The 18,665-nt window shown below is 43.8% G+C and overlaps 1 protein-coding gene across 3 annotated transcripts in view; it reads left to right on the forward strand.

The window, feature by feature from the left end:
* Positions 1 to 789: 789 nt before the first annotated feature.
* CRELD1 (cysteine rich with EGF like domains 1) overlaps positions 790 to 18,665 on the forward strand; it is a 30,670-nt gene continuing 12,794 nt past the window's right edge. Inside the window, exons 1-8 of one of the 3 annotated variants that reach the window (XM_058171863.1) lie at positions 790 to 928; positions 1,502 to 1,643; positions 3,762 to 3,915; positions 4,232 to 4,314; positions 12,113 to 12,223; positions 13,283 to 13,374; positions 14,341 to 14,517; positions 16,086 to 16,181. In XM_058171863.1, the coding sequence (XP_058027846.1) occupies positions 3,781 to 3,915; positions 4,232 to 4,314; positions 12,113 to 12,223; positions 13,283 to 13,374; positions 14,341 to 14,517; positions 16,086 to 16,181 (694 nt within the window). In that variant the 5' untranslated portion in view covers positions 790 to 928; positions 1,502 to 1,643; positions 3,762 to 3,780. Of the gene's footprint in view, positions 929 to 1,501; positions 1,644 to 3,761; positions 3,916 to 4,231; positions 4,315 to 5,264; positions 5,416 to 5,730; positions 5,814 to 12,112; positions 12,224 to 13,282; positions 13,375 to 14,340; positions 14,518 to 16,085; positions 16,182 to 18,665 lie in introns of all 3 variants that reach the window. The other 2 variants (XM_058171861.1, XM_058171862.1) reach the window with 2 other exon arrangements.

Genomic DNA, 18,665 nt, shown 5'->3' on the forward strand with positions numbered 1-18,665 from the left:
GTGATACTATTTCTGATCTTCCTTCACTTTTTAAAAGTCTTTTTTCCCCCAGAGGTTTCTCAGCAACTGCTCTGATTGGGATTCTCCCCTGCCCATTTTTTTTTTTTACAATTAGGAAGATATTTCTGCTATTGAAATTGAGGCACAAATTCGCCCAAATTCATATTTACCTAACTCAAACTTGATGTTTGCACAGCTGCTCCGTGTAAAAGCAAAGGTTTATTCGGCAGACACCGCAAAATGCAGATTCTACTTTCAAATGCATGAGATGTTCATTTAAGCAAAGGCTGCTGGCGACAGTGTTTACAGGCACCCTTACTCAAAGCTTCTTTCCTCTACAATCTACATCTTCCCAATCAAGGGAAGAGAATTAAAGAATAATAATCAATTCAACGAATCTGCAGGGCAAACATAGTGGGAAAGACCGGATTATGAACTCCCCCGAGGCGTTTTGGGCTCAGAGCGAGAAGACTGTGTTCGACAGCAACAGGGTTTTATTTTATCCGGACGCTTTTTTAATGAAGGATGAAATCTAATCTCGTTCCAGCAAGACCTCTTGCCCTCGCGACTGCAGAGGAGCCTGACTCAACGCCTTCGCGGCCCCTTTAAAGCGCCTTGACAGGTGCTGCTCCGAGGGTGGGGGGGAGAGGAAAACTGGACGGAGCTCCCCTATTGGTCGCTGAAAGGAGGAGGCGATGATGTCATCGCACAGGGCCCCATGTCATTGGCGGAGAGAGGAAGAGTTTGCCCCCCCCACACACCCGTGGAGATCTTGCGGTCGCCGAGGTGGGACTGGGGGGAGCGATCAGCTGCGGCGGACCCGGGATTCGACTTGCGTGCGAAAGTGGGCGCCGCACTCCCGGGCCTCCCCCGTTGGCTCGCGCTGCTCTCCCGAGGTGGGCGTGGGGGGCGAGCCGGGAGAGGCAAGGTAGGTTTGGAGCCCCCCGAGCGAGGCGTAGGGCGGTGGATCAGGGAAAAGCACGTTTTCGTGGGGTTGTGTTCGGGGGCTGGGTTGGCCATTCGGTGGCTCCAGTTTTTTCCTACCTGCAGAAATAGGGAAGGTCGCCTCCGGCCGCCCCAGAAGGGAGGGGGGAAAAAAATCTTCGCTGCATCCCTCCTTTGGATGTGGAGCCTCTTTGCAGAGAGATCGGAGCAGGTGGGAATCCCGTGTCATCCCGTTTACACGTTCCCTAGCGTGGGCCAATTCTGGATCCATGATGTGCCATCAAGTCGGTGTTTGTTTGTTTTTTGACTCCAGCAACCACATAGGGCAGGGGTCTCCAACCTTGGTCCCTTTAAGACTTGTGGACTTCAACTCCCAGAGTTCCTCAGCCAGTAAAGCTGGCTGAGGGACTCTGGGAGTTGAAGTCCACAAGTCTTAAAGGGACCAAGGTTGGAGACCCCTGACATAGGGAGATCTTCCAACTTTGCACCCATGGCTGGCTATCCACCTTGCTGTTGGTCACCCTCTTCTTTTCTTTCCTTCCACCTCTCTCAATAGTACAGCCTTCTTCTCCGGCCATCCAGATCCTCCTCCTCACATAATGTCTCTGGATGATGTAGGGATCATTTGAGCCTGGTCATTGTGTGCCTCCAGTGAGAAACTCTGGATTGATTTGTTCAATGATCCCTTAGATCCCGAAGTAAGTAATTCCTGCTAAATTCATAATTGCCTTTCCAAGGAAGTGGCCATCAGCTGATGTCCCTATTGTGCTGGGAGGGGGGGCTTGCAGCTATGTTCTGAACAGTAGTGTCTTAGCTTGCTTAATAACCTCCATCAAGTAAGGCCAACAGAATGACTATTGGTTATGTAGGCTGAGGAATGGTGGGAGTTGTAGTCCAATGCTTGTGGAGGGTGTCTAGCTGGGAAGGCAGATTTGATGCCATCTGCTGGAGATTAGAATACCCCATACCTACAGCAGCTTTAATATTTCTAGTCTCTCTTGGTCATTCAGATTTTTGCAGTTTACTTTTAAATTGTAACAATTTAGTAATTCGTTAAAACAGGGGTCTCCAACCTTGGTCCCTTTAAGACTTGTGGACTTCAACTCCCAGAGTTCCTCAACCAGCTTTGCTGGCTGAGGGACTCTGGGAGTTGAAGGCCACAAGTCTTAAAGGGACCAGGGTTGGAGACCCCTGTTTTGAGCTATTGGATTAGGTTTCTATATACCTCTGAGGCAGGGGTGTCCAAACTTGGTCCCTTTAAGACTTGTGGACTTCAACTCCCAGAGTCCCTCAGCCAGCAAAGCTGGCTGAGGAACTCTGGGAGTTGAAGGCCACAAGTCTTAAAGGGACCAGGGTTGGAGACCCCTGTTTTGAGCTATTGGATTAGGTTTCTATATACCTCTGAGGCCACAGGGAAATGGCAGAAGTCTAAGGCCATTCGAAAGCGTAAAGCATATTTATTAGATTTTGGATTCTACCAGATTGAGTGAGTCTTTTCTTCTTGATGTGACTTAATAATTTATATATAAATTGGATGCGTTACTTGTGGTTTATCAGTTTATATGACTTGTAAGTAGTTTACTGTATATTCATGAGCATGCTTAAATAGGCATTATATCCTGGGTAATTGGGATTAACACAGCTCCTGTTTTTCAGATTCTTTTGCCGCGCAAAGTTTAGGTTTCTCCATTCCCAAGCATGGGAATCAGGGGTGAAATGCTCCCAGTTCGGACCGGTTCGGCTGAGCCGGTAGCGATGATGGCTGCTGGTTCGGAGAACCAATAGTGATGGCGGCTTGAGGCTCCGCCCACCCACCCGGTCGTCATTACTTCCTGGTTTTAACCAGGAAGTAACCTGGTTAAAGGTTAGCATGCGCAGAGGATTGGCACGTACACTTCCAAACTGGTAGGGAAGGTAAATAGATTTCACCCCTGATGGGAATATAAAGAGAACAATATTGGAGGTGCACAGAAACCATACACTTTGTCAGAGCATCTACCTGACAGCTAAATTGCTCTTGGGAAGGAGATTACAGTTATCCACTTACTTTCCAAAAATGCCTTTAGTGTTCCAATATCTAAGGGGCTGCTCTAAAGGGGCTGCTGTAAAGAAATAGTCAAACTATTTACTAAGTCTGCACTACTATTAATCTTCTCATCATTCTCACCACCCATCTTCTTCCACTTATGACTGTATGACTGTAACCTTGTTGCTTATGATTTATATTGATATTGTTTCCTGATTGCTTACTTGTACCCTATGACTATCATTAAGTGTTGTACCTTATGATTCTTGATGAACATATCTTTTCTTTTATGTACACTGGGAACATATGCACCAAGACAAATTTCTTGTGTGTCCAATCACACTTGGCCAATAAAAATTCAATTCAATTCAATTCAATTCTATTCTATTCCATTCCATTCCATTCCATTCCATTCTATTCTATTCTATTAATTTCTTTTATGTACACTGGGAGCATATACACCAAGACAAATTCCTTGTGTATCCAATCACACTTGGCCAATAAAAAATTCTATTCTATTCTATTCTGTTCTGTTCTGTTCTGTTCTGTTCTGTTCTGTTCTGTTCTATTCGACTAGACTAGACTAGACTAGACCAGACTAGACCGACACTTAAGTGTTGTATCTTATGATTCTTGATGAATGTATTTTTTTTCTTTTATGTACACTGAGAGCGTATGCACCAAAGACAAATTCTTTGTGTGTCCAATCACACTTGACCAGTAAAGAATTCTATTCTATTCTATTCTCAAATACTGTTATTGGTCTCACAACCCTTCCTCTTTCTTCCAGGCTTGTTCCTGGCCTGAAAATGGCTTTCTCCAGGATGAAAGTCCCACCTGCTCTGCTCTTCTTCTTCTTGCTATTCCACTGGATGCCAAGCTCTGGTAGTTCCCAGCAAGATACCTGTCAGACCTGTCGGGATCTTGTCGACAATTTCAATAAGGTGGGAGGCTAGAAAGGACCTCCAAAATGGACTGGGTGTCTGTAATCTTGATTAATGCAAAGTGGGCGTCCCGTTTAGCTGGGGTTGCTAGGCATTCATCTACCCCCTCCCCCCAGTCTCAGAAGAGGGTTTGGGAGGGGGAGGGAAGTGCTCTGGAGCAAATGTTGCTGAGAGGGGTATGGAGATGTGTGGAGGATGATGAGGGGCAGAAAGCAGCCATGGAGAGGGTTGATTTGTATTGCATGGGGTTGAGGGCTGCTGGGATGGGATGGGGCGCAGCTCTGGCTTTGCTGTGAGGCTTGTCCTGCCTTCTCAGGGTCTGGAGCGGACACAGCGAGAGAACTTCGGGGGCGGGAACACCGCCTGGGAAGAAGAGAAGCTTGCCAAATACGCCAACAGGTGATTTGAAGGCTGGGCTGCAACAGGCCATTGGTGAGATGCTGATACTGTAGAGCCCGGGCCATACCAGTATCCTTGTTGGGAAGTAGCAACCTCTTACTAGCATCCTGATCGCATAAAGTTCAGCAAGATGAGCCTTGACACCCAAGACAAAGTCTCTTAAAAAAAAAAAGGCTATGATAATTTAGATGATTGCTCGATTTTAAACATTATTGTGGAAATTCTGACAATACCCCAGTTGCCAGAATCTTTATTGCAGATAAGTGTACATGTGGACTTCAGTTCCCAGGGTTTGGGGACTTTGGGAGTTGGTCCACAAGTCTTAAAGGGACCAAGTTGGCGACCCCTGGTCTATTAGCTAAGAAAGCTACATTTTGCCAGGGGATCATAAAAAAATGTTTCTGCAAAAATTGATTGAGTGCCTCTCTTTTGTCATCAAGATATTTTCCTGTGTCTTTTACATTTATTAGTTTTTTAAAATAATGTTCATAGTACTTTCTTTTTTACTGTTAATAACAATAACAAACAAGCAAAGAAATGTATGCGTATCCATGTTGCTCTTAAGCATGGATGGCAAGATGGGTGGCATATAAATTTAACAAATAGATGCAGGAACTCAATTCCAGCATTTTATTTATGTACACTGAGAGCGTATGCACCAAAGACAAATTCTTTGTGTGTCCAATCACACTTGACCAGTAAAGAATTCTATTCTATTCTATTAATTTCTTTTATGTACACTGAGAGCGTATGCACCAAAGACAAATTCTTTGTGTGTCCAATCACACTTGGCCAATAAAAATTCTATTCTATTAATTTCTTTTATGTACACTGAGAGCGTATGCACCAAAGACAAATTCTTTGTGTGTCCAATCACACTTGACCAGTAAAGAATTCTATTCTATTCTCAAATACTGTTATTGGTCTCACAACCTTCCTCTTTCTTCCAGGCTTGTTCCTGGCCTGAAAATGGCTTTCTCCAGGATGAAAGTCCCACCTGCTCTGTTCTTCTTCTTGCTATTCCACTGGATGCCAAGCTCTGGTAGTTCCCAGCAAGATACCTGTCAGACCTGTCGGGATCTTGTCGACAATTTCAATAAGGTGGGAGGCTAGAAAGGACCTCCAAAATGGACTGGGTGTCTGTAATCTTGATTAATGCAAAGTGGGCGTCCCGTTTAGCTGGGGTTGCTAGGCATTCATCTACCCCCTCCCCCCAGTCTCAGAAGAGGGTTTGGGAGGGGGAGGGAAGTGCTCTGGAGCAAATGTTGCTGAGAGGGGTATGGAGGTGGGTGGAGGATGATGAGGGGCAGAAAGCAGCCATGGAGAGGTTGATTTGTATTGCATGGGGTTGAGGGCTGCTGGGATGGGATGGGGCGCAGCTCTGGCTTTGCTGTGAGGCTTGTCCTGCCTTCTCAGGGTCTGGAGCGGACACAGCGAGAGAACTTCGGGGGCGGGAACACCGCCTGGGAAGAAGAGAAGCTTGCCAAATACGCCAACAGGTGATTTGAAGGCTGGGCTGCAACAGGCCATTGGTGAGATGCTGATACTGTAGAGCCCGGGCCATACCAGTATCCTTGTTGGGAAGTAGCAACCTCTTACTAGCATCCTGATCGCATAAAGTTCAGCAAGATGAGCCTTGACACCCAAGACAAAGTCTCTTAAAAAAAAAAGGCTATGATAATTTAGATGATTGCTCGATTTTAAACATTATTGTGGAAATTCTGACAATACCCCAGTTGCCAGAATCTTTATTGCAGATAAGTGTACATGTGGACTTCAGTTCCCAGAATTCTGGGAGTTGAAGTCCACGTGTCTTAAAGTTGCTAAGGTTGGGAAGCCTTGTCTTAGAGAGAAGGCAGTTCTAATGAGGAAAACCTGAACAGAAGTCATTAAGTTTAGTCTATTACAGGGGTCTCCAATCTTGGTCCCTTTAAAACTTGTGGATTTCAATTCCCAGAGTTTGGGGACTTTGGGAGTTGGTCCACAAGTCTTAAAGGGACCAAGTTGGCGACCCCTGGTCTATTAGCTAAGAAAGCTACATTTTGCCAGGGGATCATAAAAAAATGTTTCTGCAAAAATTGATTGAGTGCCTCTCTTTTGTCATCAAGATATTTTCCTGTGTCTTTTACATTTATTAGTTTTTTTAAATAATGTTCATAGTACTTTCTTTTTTACTGTTAATAACAATAACAAACAAGCAAAGAAATGTATGCGTATCCATGTTGCTCTTAAGCATGGACGGCAAGATGGGTGGCATATAAATTTAACAAATAGATGCAGGAACTCAATTCCAGCATTTTATTTATGTACACCATTTGAGCTCTGATTCTAAAATCCACAATTTGGGTGAGGGATATTCAATAATTTGTCTTTGAGCTGTTAGTTCAGTCTTCATCCTTTTTTTTTTTTTATTCAAAAAGTTTTACAAAAATTTTCCCGTTTCCAATAATATTGGCTCCTGAAAATTTTGTGCCCACTTTATCATACAGTCCTTTACCAAGTCCCTTTCAGAATCTATTTCAAGTAACACATTATACAATCTCTTTATATGCTCCTGAGACTGATTTCTAATTTGCTTTACCAAATTTCCCTCGTTCTGCTCTATACCAATTTTCTGATCTCCTTCCATCTAGCACGTAGTTGCTCATATTGAAACCAAGTATAATTTTTCCCTTCCTCACTTAATACTTGCAGAGATTTTAACTGCAAATTACCTCTTTCAGTATACAAAAGATTTATACATGTAATCATGTCCTGATTCTGTTCTATGTTTATAATTTCTACTGTAAGTCTAGGTCTTGCCCATATAGGGACCTAATAATTTAGTTTATAAGAGTATTTTTCCAAACACGCAGAAGGGCATTTCTTAGCACAGGATTTTTACAGGCCTTATCCACTTTTTAGTGATAAATTAAATAAGCATGTCATCGATAGAGCAAATCATAACCTTCTACATTCCTAATACTGTGGTCTGTTAAATTAAACGAATCTCATATTGCTGATAGAGCAGCTGCTCCATAATATAATTTAAAATTAGGCATTTTAAACCTCCCTTTCCGAGAATCTTGAATTATTTTCATTTTAACCCTAGCTTTTTTACCTTCCCATATAAATTTGTTAATTCCCTTCTGCCATTCCTCAAGATTCTTATCTTTCTTAATTATTGGTATCATCTGAAAGAGGAATAAAAATCTAGGTAAAACATTCATTTTAATAGCAGGAATTCTCCCCAGCAAAGATGATTGCAATTTTTCCAAACAATCAACTCCTTCTGAACTTTTTGCCATAAAACCTCATAGTTATTCTTATACAATTTCACATTTGATGACGTAATATAAACCCCTAAGTACTTAACCTTCTTTACAATTTCAAATCCTGTTACTTCCTCTAGTTTTTCTTTCTGTTGTCTGGCCATATTTTTATTATCACTTTTGTCTTTTCTGATTTACCTTAAACCCTGAGACATTCCCATATTGATCAATTATTTCCAACAAAGATTTACTAGAATTTATAGGGTTTGTTAAAGTAATCACCAAATCATCTGCAAAAGCTCTTAACTTATATTCATACTGTCTAACTCTAATTCCTCTATCTCCTTTACTTCTCGTATTTTATCCAATAATGGTTCTAGAGTTAAAATAAACAATAATGGTGATAAAGGACATCCCTGTCTTGTTCCTTTCGCAATCTTAAAAGGTTCTGTTAAGCTACCATTGATTATAATCTGTGCTGTTTGCTCTCCATAAATTGCCCTAATTATTCTTAAAAAACCATCTCCAAATTGCATCTTTTCTATTAATTTAAATAAAAAATCCCAATGCAATCGATCAAAAGCTTTCTCTGCATCGAGAAAAATAAATGCTGCTGGAATAAAATTTTTCTTTTCTAAGTACTCCAGTAAATTAACAATCTGCCTAACATTATTCCTCATCTGTCTCCCTTTTATAAATCCAGATTGATCATTATGAATTCTTCGCTGCAGAATCAACATTAATCTATTAGCTATTATTTTAACAAAAATCTTATAATCATTATTTAAAAGTGAGATTGGCCTATAATTCCCAGGTTTAGAACAATCCTGTTCCTCTTTTGGTATCAATGAAATAAAAGAGGTTCTCCATGAGGGGGGAATTCCCCCTCCTAGTTGTATCTGATTAAATAATTCCTTAAGTGGACCTAACATCTCATTTCAGTTCAGTCTTCATCCTTATTGTACACCAGGTCAGCTCTCAATATTGAATTTATAATAAGGCCGACGGTTATAAAACAAGTTTTACATTGCCTTACACAATGTAAGCTGCCCTGAGTCTGGATATAACTTCAAAAAAACCAAAAAAAGCTTTCACTCCAGAGGAGTTTTCATTAGAGGATAAAGTAAGGCAACTTTTAACGGCTCTGAGTTTTGGTAGCACTTGGTCTGTTTCATGTCTGTACAGGTAGTCTTTGACTTGTGACCATAACTGAGATCAAAATTTCTGTTGCTAAGCAAGACAGTAGTTAAGTGAGTTTTGTCCCATTTTACAACCTTTCTTGCTACAGCTGTTAAGTGAATCACTGGTTTTTTTAGGCAAAAAACCCAAAATGCACAGGTACCGTATATGTGGTACCTTGCTCAATAGTAGTACCTGTGAGAGGGATCTTGGAGTCCTGGTAGGCAACCATTTAGATATGAGCCAGCAGTGTGCAGCAGCTGTTAAAAAAGCCAACACAGTTCTGGGCTGCATAAACAGAGGGATAGAATCAAGATCACGTGAAGTGTTAGTGCCACTTTATAATGCCTTGGTAAGGCCACACTTGGAATACTGCATTCAGTTTTGATCACTGTGATGTAAAAAAGATGCTGAGACTCTAGAAAGAGTGCAGAGAAGAGCAACAAAGATGATTAGGGGACTGGAGGATAAAACATATGAAGAACGGTTGCAGGAACTGGGTATGACTAGTTTAATGAAAAGAAGGACTAGGGGAGACATGATAGTCGTGTTCCAATATCTCAGGGGCTGCCACAAAGAAGAGGGAGTCAAACTATTCTCGAAAGCACCTGAGGGTAGAACAAGAAGCAATGGGTGGAAACTGATCAAGGAAAGAAGCAACTTAGAACTAAGGAGAAATTTCCTGACAGTTAGAACAATTAATAAGTGCCTGCAGAAGTTGTGAATGCTCCAACACTGGAAATTTTTAAGAAAATGTTGGATAGCCATTTGTCTGAAATGGTGTAGAGTTTCCTGCCTTGGCAGGGGGTTGGACTAGAAGACCTCCAAGGTCCCTTCCAACTCTGTTGTTACGTTATGTTATGTTATAAAACTGCAGTTTTTAAATTAGTAAAACAGCTGTTAAGTGAATCTGGCTTTCCCACTGACTTTGCTTGTCAGAAGTTTGCAAAAGCTGATCACATGACCCCGGGACACTGCAACCTTCATAGAAATGAACCAGTTGCCAAGCATCTGAATTTTGATCATGTGACCATGGGAATGCTGCAGTGGTCATAAGTGTGAAAAAGATCATCAATCACTTTTTTCAATGCCATTCAGAGGTGGGTTTCAGCGGGTTCTGGAGAACCGGTAGTGGAAATTATGAGTAATTTGGAGAACCGGTAAATACCACCTCTGACTGGCCCCACCCTCATCTATTCTCTGCCTCCCAAGTCCCAGCTGATCAAGAGGGAATGGGGATTTTGCAGTCTCCTTCCCCTGGAATAGGGAGGGAATGGAGATTTTGCAGTATCCTTCCCCTACCACGCCCACCAAGCTATGCTGTGCCCACCAAGCCACACCCACAGAACCGTAGTAAAAAAAATTTGAAACCCACCACTGGTGCCATTGTCACTTCAAACGGTCACTAAACAAATGGTTGAAAGTCGAGGACCATTTGTATAGATCTGTTTCTCTGCTTTAGTTTTCCAGTCCTTGTCCGTGGGGGGGAAAAGCTCATCTATATTTTAATTCTGAGTGCAGAATTCTGCCTTTTTAGATTCAGAATGCAGACAGTACAAGTCATTTAACTTTCTCCTATGAGAGAGATGAGGATGAGTAGGAAAAAAATAAAGCGAGTAATAATGTCAAGGAAATATGGAGTGGCTAAATCCTTCATTTCAGATCAGAAATGGGGAATCTTTCCAAATATTATTGGACAACAGCTCCCAACATTCCATATGATTTTGAATTCTGTCAGGGATTGTCACCTCAGTGGGCCATTAAGGATTTGCATTAGTTAATCATGAAATGTATGGGTGGAATGAAAAAATGAAAAATTCCTTTTTCTCCCTTAAGAGATAGTTAAGCCTGTTATCTCATTAAAAATATCAAATCATTTGGGGATAGCTCAAAGAATTATATAAAGAATGAAAAGGTTTTAAATTCAGCACATTAATGGGGTGTTGTCCTTACTTAGCTCAAATGAAATGTCAGTGAACCTAAGATTTATCTCTAGATAAATATATATGTATATGGTTGTATAGTGATGAATCATGTGATAGGACATAGATGGAGCTCAGTTATCTCCAAATTTATACCCTCCAGTATTTACTGGAATCCCCAGATAGGAAGAGCATGTGAATTGAGGTAGCTGGTTAGGAATTATGGGAGTTGTCATTCTAACACTTTTGGAAAAATGGTATCGAGCTGTGTTAATAGATTTGATTGTACCAATGCAGGTTGATTTCATTTCAGACTTAAATTGAAAAATGAGCATACGGCTAGGATGTAATTTTTCTCTGTGATGTCATCATTAATTAGCTGGGCTGTTTTCTATATAGATACACAATCAAATCTGGAATTCTTCATGTGCCCTCTTTCCTACTGTGACATTCCCCATGCCTTCTCTATGGATAGACCAAGTTTGTTATCCTTTTCTCCATTCTAATATGTGAGTTTTGGTTGTGGTGAACTTGAAAGGTTACATTTAAAAAGAAACAACTAATAAAAATACATGACATCCTTTTATTTTGTCTGAAGTGGTGTAGGGTTTCCTGCCTGGGCAGGGGGTTGGACTAGAAGACCTCCAAGGTCCCTTCCAACTCTGTTGTTGTTGTTATTATTTTATCCTTTTTTTCTTCTTCATACAGTAGAACTGCAGTGAGAAGCTGATTGCTGTAACAGTTAATTAGTTAAGGAATGGTCACAAGTGTGACAAACACCTTTCATGTTTGTTCCATGGTTTCGCAGCTGTTGCTCACTGTTATCCCGAGTCACTTGCCTATCATTTTGCCAGCTCCTAACTTGACTCCGGGGAGGAAAGAAAACATTAGGGACTGGCTATCCCTAGAATATCTAGATGAAATTTTGAGAAAGAACATGAAGTTTATTTAAGGTCCCTGTGTGAAAGGTCAATAGAGAGATTTCTGAATGGTTAGTTGGACTAAAGGTATCTCAGAGCAGTGTTATTCAGCTTTGGCAGCTTGAAGGTGGATGGACTTCGACTCCCAGAATTCCCCCCGCCAGCCTTCCTGACTGGGGAATTCTGGGATTTGAAGTCCACCACTGTGGCTTAGAGCAGGGGTCTCCAACCTTGGCAACTTTAAGCCTGGCTTAAAGTTGTCAAGGTTGGAGACCCCTGGCTTAGAGGGATAACAGAGGGCTATTTTCAGTGGTGGGATTCAAATAATTTAACAACTGGTTCTCTGCCCTAATGATTTCTTCCAACAACCAATTCACCAAACTGCTCAGAAAGTTAACGACCGGTTCTCCCAAAGTAGTACGAACTGGCTGAATCCCACCAGTGGCTATTTTGATCAAGCAGGCAGGGCAGACTTTCTAGGACAGAACTCCCTCGATTCTCATGCTGTCTCTTTCTCCCCTCCCAGTGAAACACGTCTGTTGGAAGTATTGGAAAGTGTGTGTTCTGCATCAGATTTTGCCTGTCACCAGCTGCTGGAGCAAAGCGAAGACCACGTAGAACATTGGTGGTTCCATGAGTGAGTTAAAAACAAGAAGACTAGGGCATCACAGGGTGCTTTGACTTATTTGGGGTGGAACAAGCCCAATCTGGGGCCCTATTTACTACAAATCATGCCAATATTCCCTATGTTAGCAGGAGGAAAACTCAAGCTGTGGAGTTGAATGGAGGAACCTAAATGATCCGTATCATTCAGTAGGCAAAGTTAAATTTTAAAAAAAAACCACAAATAAATTCAGAGGCAAAATACTTGCTTTAGAACAGAATAGAATAGAATTTTATTGGCCAAGTGTGATTGGACACACAAGGAATTTGTCTTGGTGCATATGCTCTCAGTGTACATAAATAAAAAGATACATTCATCAAGAATTCTAAGGTACAACACTTAATGATAGTCATAGGGTACAAATAAGCAATCAGGAAACAATCTATATAAATCGTAAGGATGAGGAATACACATTGAAATAAGGTGCAGGTTTTCTGATTGCTTTTTATTGGAGTACTCCAAGGAAAAGGGCTCCTGGCCAAAATGCCAAGAACTAAGAACAAAGGATTAAGAAAGCTTTATAGGTTTTTCACTAAAAGAGAAGGCGGGACAAGGCGAGATAATAAGAAATAAGAAATATCATCTAATAAACATTTTAGTAATAATTCTACAACAATTTGTAGAATTCTAGAACAATTTGTTCTATTGGTCTCTAGCTGTCCCTATTCCTAGGCCTTGGCTAATGAATGCCCCAGGAGTTATCTAATTAATACACATTTTATTGGCTGCAGGCCATCTGTATTCCTAATTTTTGATGAGGCCTGCAAGTTGTCTAACTCTTGTTACTTTGATCAGCTTTCTAACTATCCAGAATTGTTACAAGATTTACACATGCGTATTTCCTGTAGATAAGCATTTTTTGTTCTTGCCAGACACTCCACAATTACAGTCTTCTTGATTGACTTTCAAGTGTGTGTCATGACATTGGCTTTATTTTAGCATACAGCCCATCAGCTTGTATCATCGATAAATTGCAGCATGATGGAACAAGGAGTAGCAATAACCGGAATACATGTTTTTTTTTCCCCTTAGGCAGCAGCCGCACCCAGACTTTTTCCAATGGTTGTGCATGGATACCCTGAAGTTATGCTGTCCATCTGGCACCTATGGCCCTGATTGTCAGAGTGAGTGTTTCTAAGGCCTCTGGGGTTTATTGGAAGGGATGTTCCAACAGTCTTTGTGCATCTCTGACCGTTAGCTCCTATGTGGATCCTCCAGAATCTGGCTGGAGCAAAGATTCCAATTATTCTCCTTGATTTAATTTCTTAGCAGCATATATTTTCAATATATGTACTGCATCATTTCTCTTGGCTACCTGGCTGGAGCGGAGGAGAGTTCCAACATTTCTAGAAGGCAGCAGATGGGGGAAAGGATCATGAAAGTCTAATAAACATCTGAGATGGCTTGTTTGTTTGTTTTAATACAGATAGTCCTCATTTAGCAACCGTAACTGAGCAGTACATTTGACATTAAGTGAAGCTGTTGCTTAAGTTGAAAATCACATGATTGCAGCTGCTTTCCTTTTCCCCATTCTTCCACTGTTTGGCTTAATTATCCCCACACTAAAGAAGGGAACTAATATTTGCATTTACATTAACTGGGTAGGAGAATAAGAGAATAAGCAGCCACATAATGAATAGAATAGAATAGAATTTTTTATTGGCCAAGTGTGATTGGACATACAAGGAATTTGTCTTGGTGCATATGCTCTCAGTGTACATAAATAAAAAGATACGTTCATCAAGAATTCTAAGGTTTCAACACTTAATGATAGTCATAGGGTACAAATAAGCAATCAGGAAACAATATAAATCGTAAGGATGAAGAATACACATTGAAAGGGATACAGATGGCAGTCATGAATGTGCTTACACAGACAGCCTGGGTATTCCTCATTGGGTGCCTGCTTACTCTCCTGCAATCCCTTTCTTTCCAAGACTGAAGTGTTTAAAAGTATAGACAACTCTTAAGATTGCAAAACGTAGGTATCCGGAATGGGGAGAAGAGACCAAGTGAGTTAAGAAATCTGAGCACCGCAGAGTAGAGCCAAGTGGCAGGTCGGTTTCCACATGTTTTCCATCTCTCTGCAGCCTGCCCCGGGGGTACCGAGAAGCCTTGCAGTGGATATGGGCAATGCGACGGTGAAGGCACACGTGGGGGAACCGGTCTTTGCATGTGTCATACTGGCTACGGTGGTCCCTTTTGTTCAGAGTGTGGAGATGGCTACTATGAAGCTGCTCGCAATGACAGCCACCTGGTATGTGCGGGTATGTAGAGTGTTTGTGCTGGGCTGGGCTGGGGAAGGTCGGGAAATTGTCGTTCTGTAATCTCTTGCTATGAGCCAGTTGGAATGCAGTGGAGAAGGCATCAGGCGATGCTTTACCAACCAGGAGATGGTAAACTCTAGTCCTGCCTTTGGCACAAAGCCAGCTGGGTGTCCTTGGTCTAGTCATTTTTCTGAGCCCTAGGAAGGAAGCAACGGCAAATCACTTCTGAAATCTGGCCAAGAAAAGTTAAGGATGTGGTCCTGGCAGTTGCCAGGAATCAATAAAGCCTCTTGCAGGCTAATACTACTGTAGATGGTGGCTTTCTGTAGACCAGTGGCCTCCAACCCTTTGGGCACTCTGTTATTCTGTATTCCAATACTATTATTTACAGTTACATTTATAGCACCTTAGCAGCATTTATGTGTGAAAAGAATATGCCCCACACACATACGTCATATTATCCGTCTATAACAGGGGTGTCAAACTTGATTTCATTGAGGGCCACATCAGGGTTGTATTTGAGTCTGGGGACACCTGTGGTGGCCGAGTGCCAGCAAAAACGGGCTCCCGAGCTCCATTTTCACTGGCAGAGGGTTGCAGGGGGCCACGGCAGCCAAAAACAGAGCTCAGGAGCCTATTTTCACTGGCAGAAGCACTGTGGGCTGCTCCTTCGCTCTTTCCAGGGTGGCCCTGTGGACCAGATCTAAGTACCCCCCAGGACGGATCCAGTCCCCGGGCCTTGAGTTTGATATTCCTGATCTATAAATTGTTATGACCTAGGCCCAAGTAGTTATTACCAGACGCAATCAGTCTTAAACAAACATATTTTAGTAGAACAGCTGAGAATTACTTCATTCTCAGCTTAGTCCAAATTAATTCCAAAACAAATTCTTCATAAACAGTCCTTTGGCCTTATCACCAACCTTTGTTTTCTTTGGCACCGTGCCAAAGGCTTTTCTTGGCAAAACCCCATGAAGTTCAGAAGCAAGAGACTCTGACAAGAAACAAAATGTAGCAACGTTGCTTTCCTACAAAGATCCCAAGAGCTGTTGCTGTTCTTTTAAGCCTGGGAGGGGCCAATCATCTCCTGGCCTTACTCCTGAGTCATCCTTTTTGCTTTAGCTGCTCTTGCCTTCTGGCAGCTCTTCGCATGCGTGCACTAGGAACAGGTTCCTCCTGTTCCTCTGCCTCTCTGCTATCCGGCTCTGGAGTCCACGCATCGCTCCCAGATGGCCCTGGTCCCATCTCTGCCTCTGATGCAGATCCCTTGTCCGGGCCTTCCCCTGACTCCAGGACTGGCCCATGGTCCTCCCCAGCCTCCTCACTCCGCAGGCTGCTGGCGGACCACAACATAAATAAAGCTCAGCACAACAGATCTGCAATCTACCCATCCCAAAGCAAAGTTAAAAAAGATAACTAGTTTATGTGGCAGGTTGGCTGGAAGGCATACAGCTAGGGACAGTTGTATTGTATTGTATTCAGTCCTGTATTGCTTTTTCTTCTCAAGCTTCCACCTCACCTCACTTGTAAACTATGTTCCTTTTCACCCAATTCTCTCTCCCACCCAGAGTGCTACCGGTCCTGTGGGCGCTGTTCAGGCCCCGAGGTTACCAGCTGTCTGCGCTGCAAGAGAGGCTGGATGTTGCACAACCAACGATGCATTGGTGAGCCTGTGGCCCTGAAATTGTCTGGAGTTGGCTTGGTGATGTTTGAAAAGGCAGAATTCCTATAAAGACCTGCTTCTTTTGGATAGGGTACAGGTAGTCCTCGATTTGTGACCGGTGATATTGTAAGTGACTGTTCAAAATTACAACACACCCTCTAGAAGGTGTTTACAAGCCAGTTCCCCCTCCTCCCCCCCGCAGACACATGACTGAATTTTGGGCACTTGGCAACTTGCCGACATTTTATGGCTTGTTATCAAAAGACCCCCCCCAAAAAAAAAAACCAAAGAGGAAACCACAAGCAATAAATCTTACTTTAAAATCAGAGGTTTATTCATGAGCAATTTGGAACATGAACAGCCAACATAGCAATGCAATTTCATGACAAAACTTACATTATTGAACCATTGCAATGGGTTCCAATGTCGCATAGCAGGTCCTACAAGGACTGCTATCGGGTAAAGGACACCATTCTCATCTCAAGCCACATATCTTATACCTTTTTTTTTTACTGACATATGCATTCCATAGTTCTATTTCCTTGTTCTTTCTTACATTCCTATCAGTGGTGGGTTTCAATTTTTTTTACTACTGGTTCCGTGGGCGTGGCTTGGTGGGCGTGGCTTAGAGGGCATGGCAGGAGAGGTTCCTGACGGAGTTTGGGCCGTTCCCTGAGGATCTGGCCCACGGCACGGCTGAAGAACTAGTTGTGGCCTGGGAACAGGCCGCGGCTGGAGCTTTGGACCGTGTCGTGTCTTTGCGGCCTCTGACCCGGCGCAGATCTCAGCCGACCCCTTGGTTTTCCGAGGGGCTGAGGGAGATGAAACGCCGGAGAAGACGCCTAGAGAGTGCCTGGAGGTCCAGCCGTTCCGAAGCTGACCGGACGCTAGTTAGGTCTTATTCTAAGGCCTACCTAGTGGCAATGAGGGAGGCGAAGCGTGCCTACGCTTCCACCCTCATTGCGTCGGCAGATAACTGCCCGGCCGCCCTGTTTCGGGTGACCCGCTCTCTCCTTCATCAGGAGGTGCGAGATGACCCTTTGCAGGGATGTGCCGAGGAGTTTACTGGTTATCTATACGATAAAATCGTTCAGCTCCGGGATGGCTTGGACCGAAATTGGGATGATCCAGGTGAGAGGGCGGAGTTGCGTCTTGTCGAGATTGTTTGGGATGAGTTTGACCCTGTGGCTCCTGAGGACGTGGACAGGCTGTTGGGGAGGCTTCACGCCACTACGTTTACTGGACCCATGCCCTTCCTGGTTGGTGCTGGCCACACAGGAGGTGACACGAGGCTGGCTCCAGGGGATTATCAATGCTTCCTTGTCGGAGGGGGTTTTCCCTGCTGCCTTGAAAGAGGCGGTGGTGAGACCCCTCCTTAAGAAGCCTTCCCTGGACCCGGCTATTTTGGGTAATTATCGTCCGGTCTCCAACCTTCGCTTTGTTGCGAAGGTTGTAGAGAGTGCTGTGGCGCAGCAGCTACCCCAATACCTGGATGAAGCTGTCTATCTAGACCCGTTCCAGTCCGGCTTCCGACCCGGATATAGCACGGAGACAGCTTTGGTCGCGTTGGTGGATGATCTCTGGAGGGCCAGAGACAGGGGTTATTCCTCTGCCCTGGTCCTGTTAGATCTCTCAGCGGCTTTTGATACCATCGACCATGGTATCCTGCTGCGCCAGTTGGGGGGGTTGGGAGTGGGAGGCACCGTTTATCGGTGGTTCTCCTCCTATCTCTCTGACCGGTCGCAGATGGTGTTGACAGGGAGGCAGAGGTCGGCCGCAAGGCGCCTTACTTGTGGGGTGCCGCAGGGGTCGAATCTCTCGCCCCTCCTGTTCAACATCTATATGAAGCCGTTGGGTGAGATCATCAGTGGCTTTGGGGTGAGATACCAGCTGTACGCTGATGACACTCAGCTGTACTTTTCCACCCCGGGCCACCCCAACGAAGCTGTCCCGGTGTTTGGAAGCCGTACGGGTCTGGATGGGGAGGAACAGGCTCAAACTCAATCCCTCCAAGACGGAGTGACTGTGGATGCCGGCACCCCGATACAGTCAGCTGCAGCCGCAGCTGACTGTTGGGGGTGAGTTATTGGCCCCAAGGGAAAGGGTGCGCAACTTGGGTGTTCTCCTGGATGAACGGCTGTCGTTTGAAGATCATTTGACGGCCGTCTCCAGAAGAGCTTTTCACCAGGTTCGCCTGGTTCGCCAGTTGCGCCCCTTCCTTGATCGGGATGCCTTATGCACAGTCACTCATGCTCTTGTTACCTCTCGCTTGGATTATTGCAATGCTCTCTACATGGGGCTCCCCTTGAAGTGCACTCGGAGGCTTCAGTTAGTCCAGAATGCAGCTGCGCGGGTGATAGAGGGAGCCTCACGTAGCTCCCATGTAACACCACTCCTGCGCAGGCTGCACTGGCTGCCTGTGGACTTTCGGGTGCACTTTTTGGTTACTACCTTTAAAGCGCTCCATGGCTTAGGGCCTGGGTAC

Source organism: Ahaetulla prasina, chromosome 2 (genome assembly GCF_028640845.1).
Source record: "Ahaetulla prasina isolate Xishuangbanna chromosome 2, ASM2864084v1, whole genome shotgun sequence".
Classification (NCBI taxonomy): Eukaryota; Metazoa; Chordata; class Lepidosauria; order Squamata; family Colubridae; genus Ahaetulla; species Ahaetulla prasina.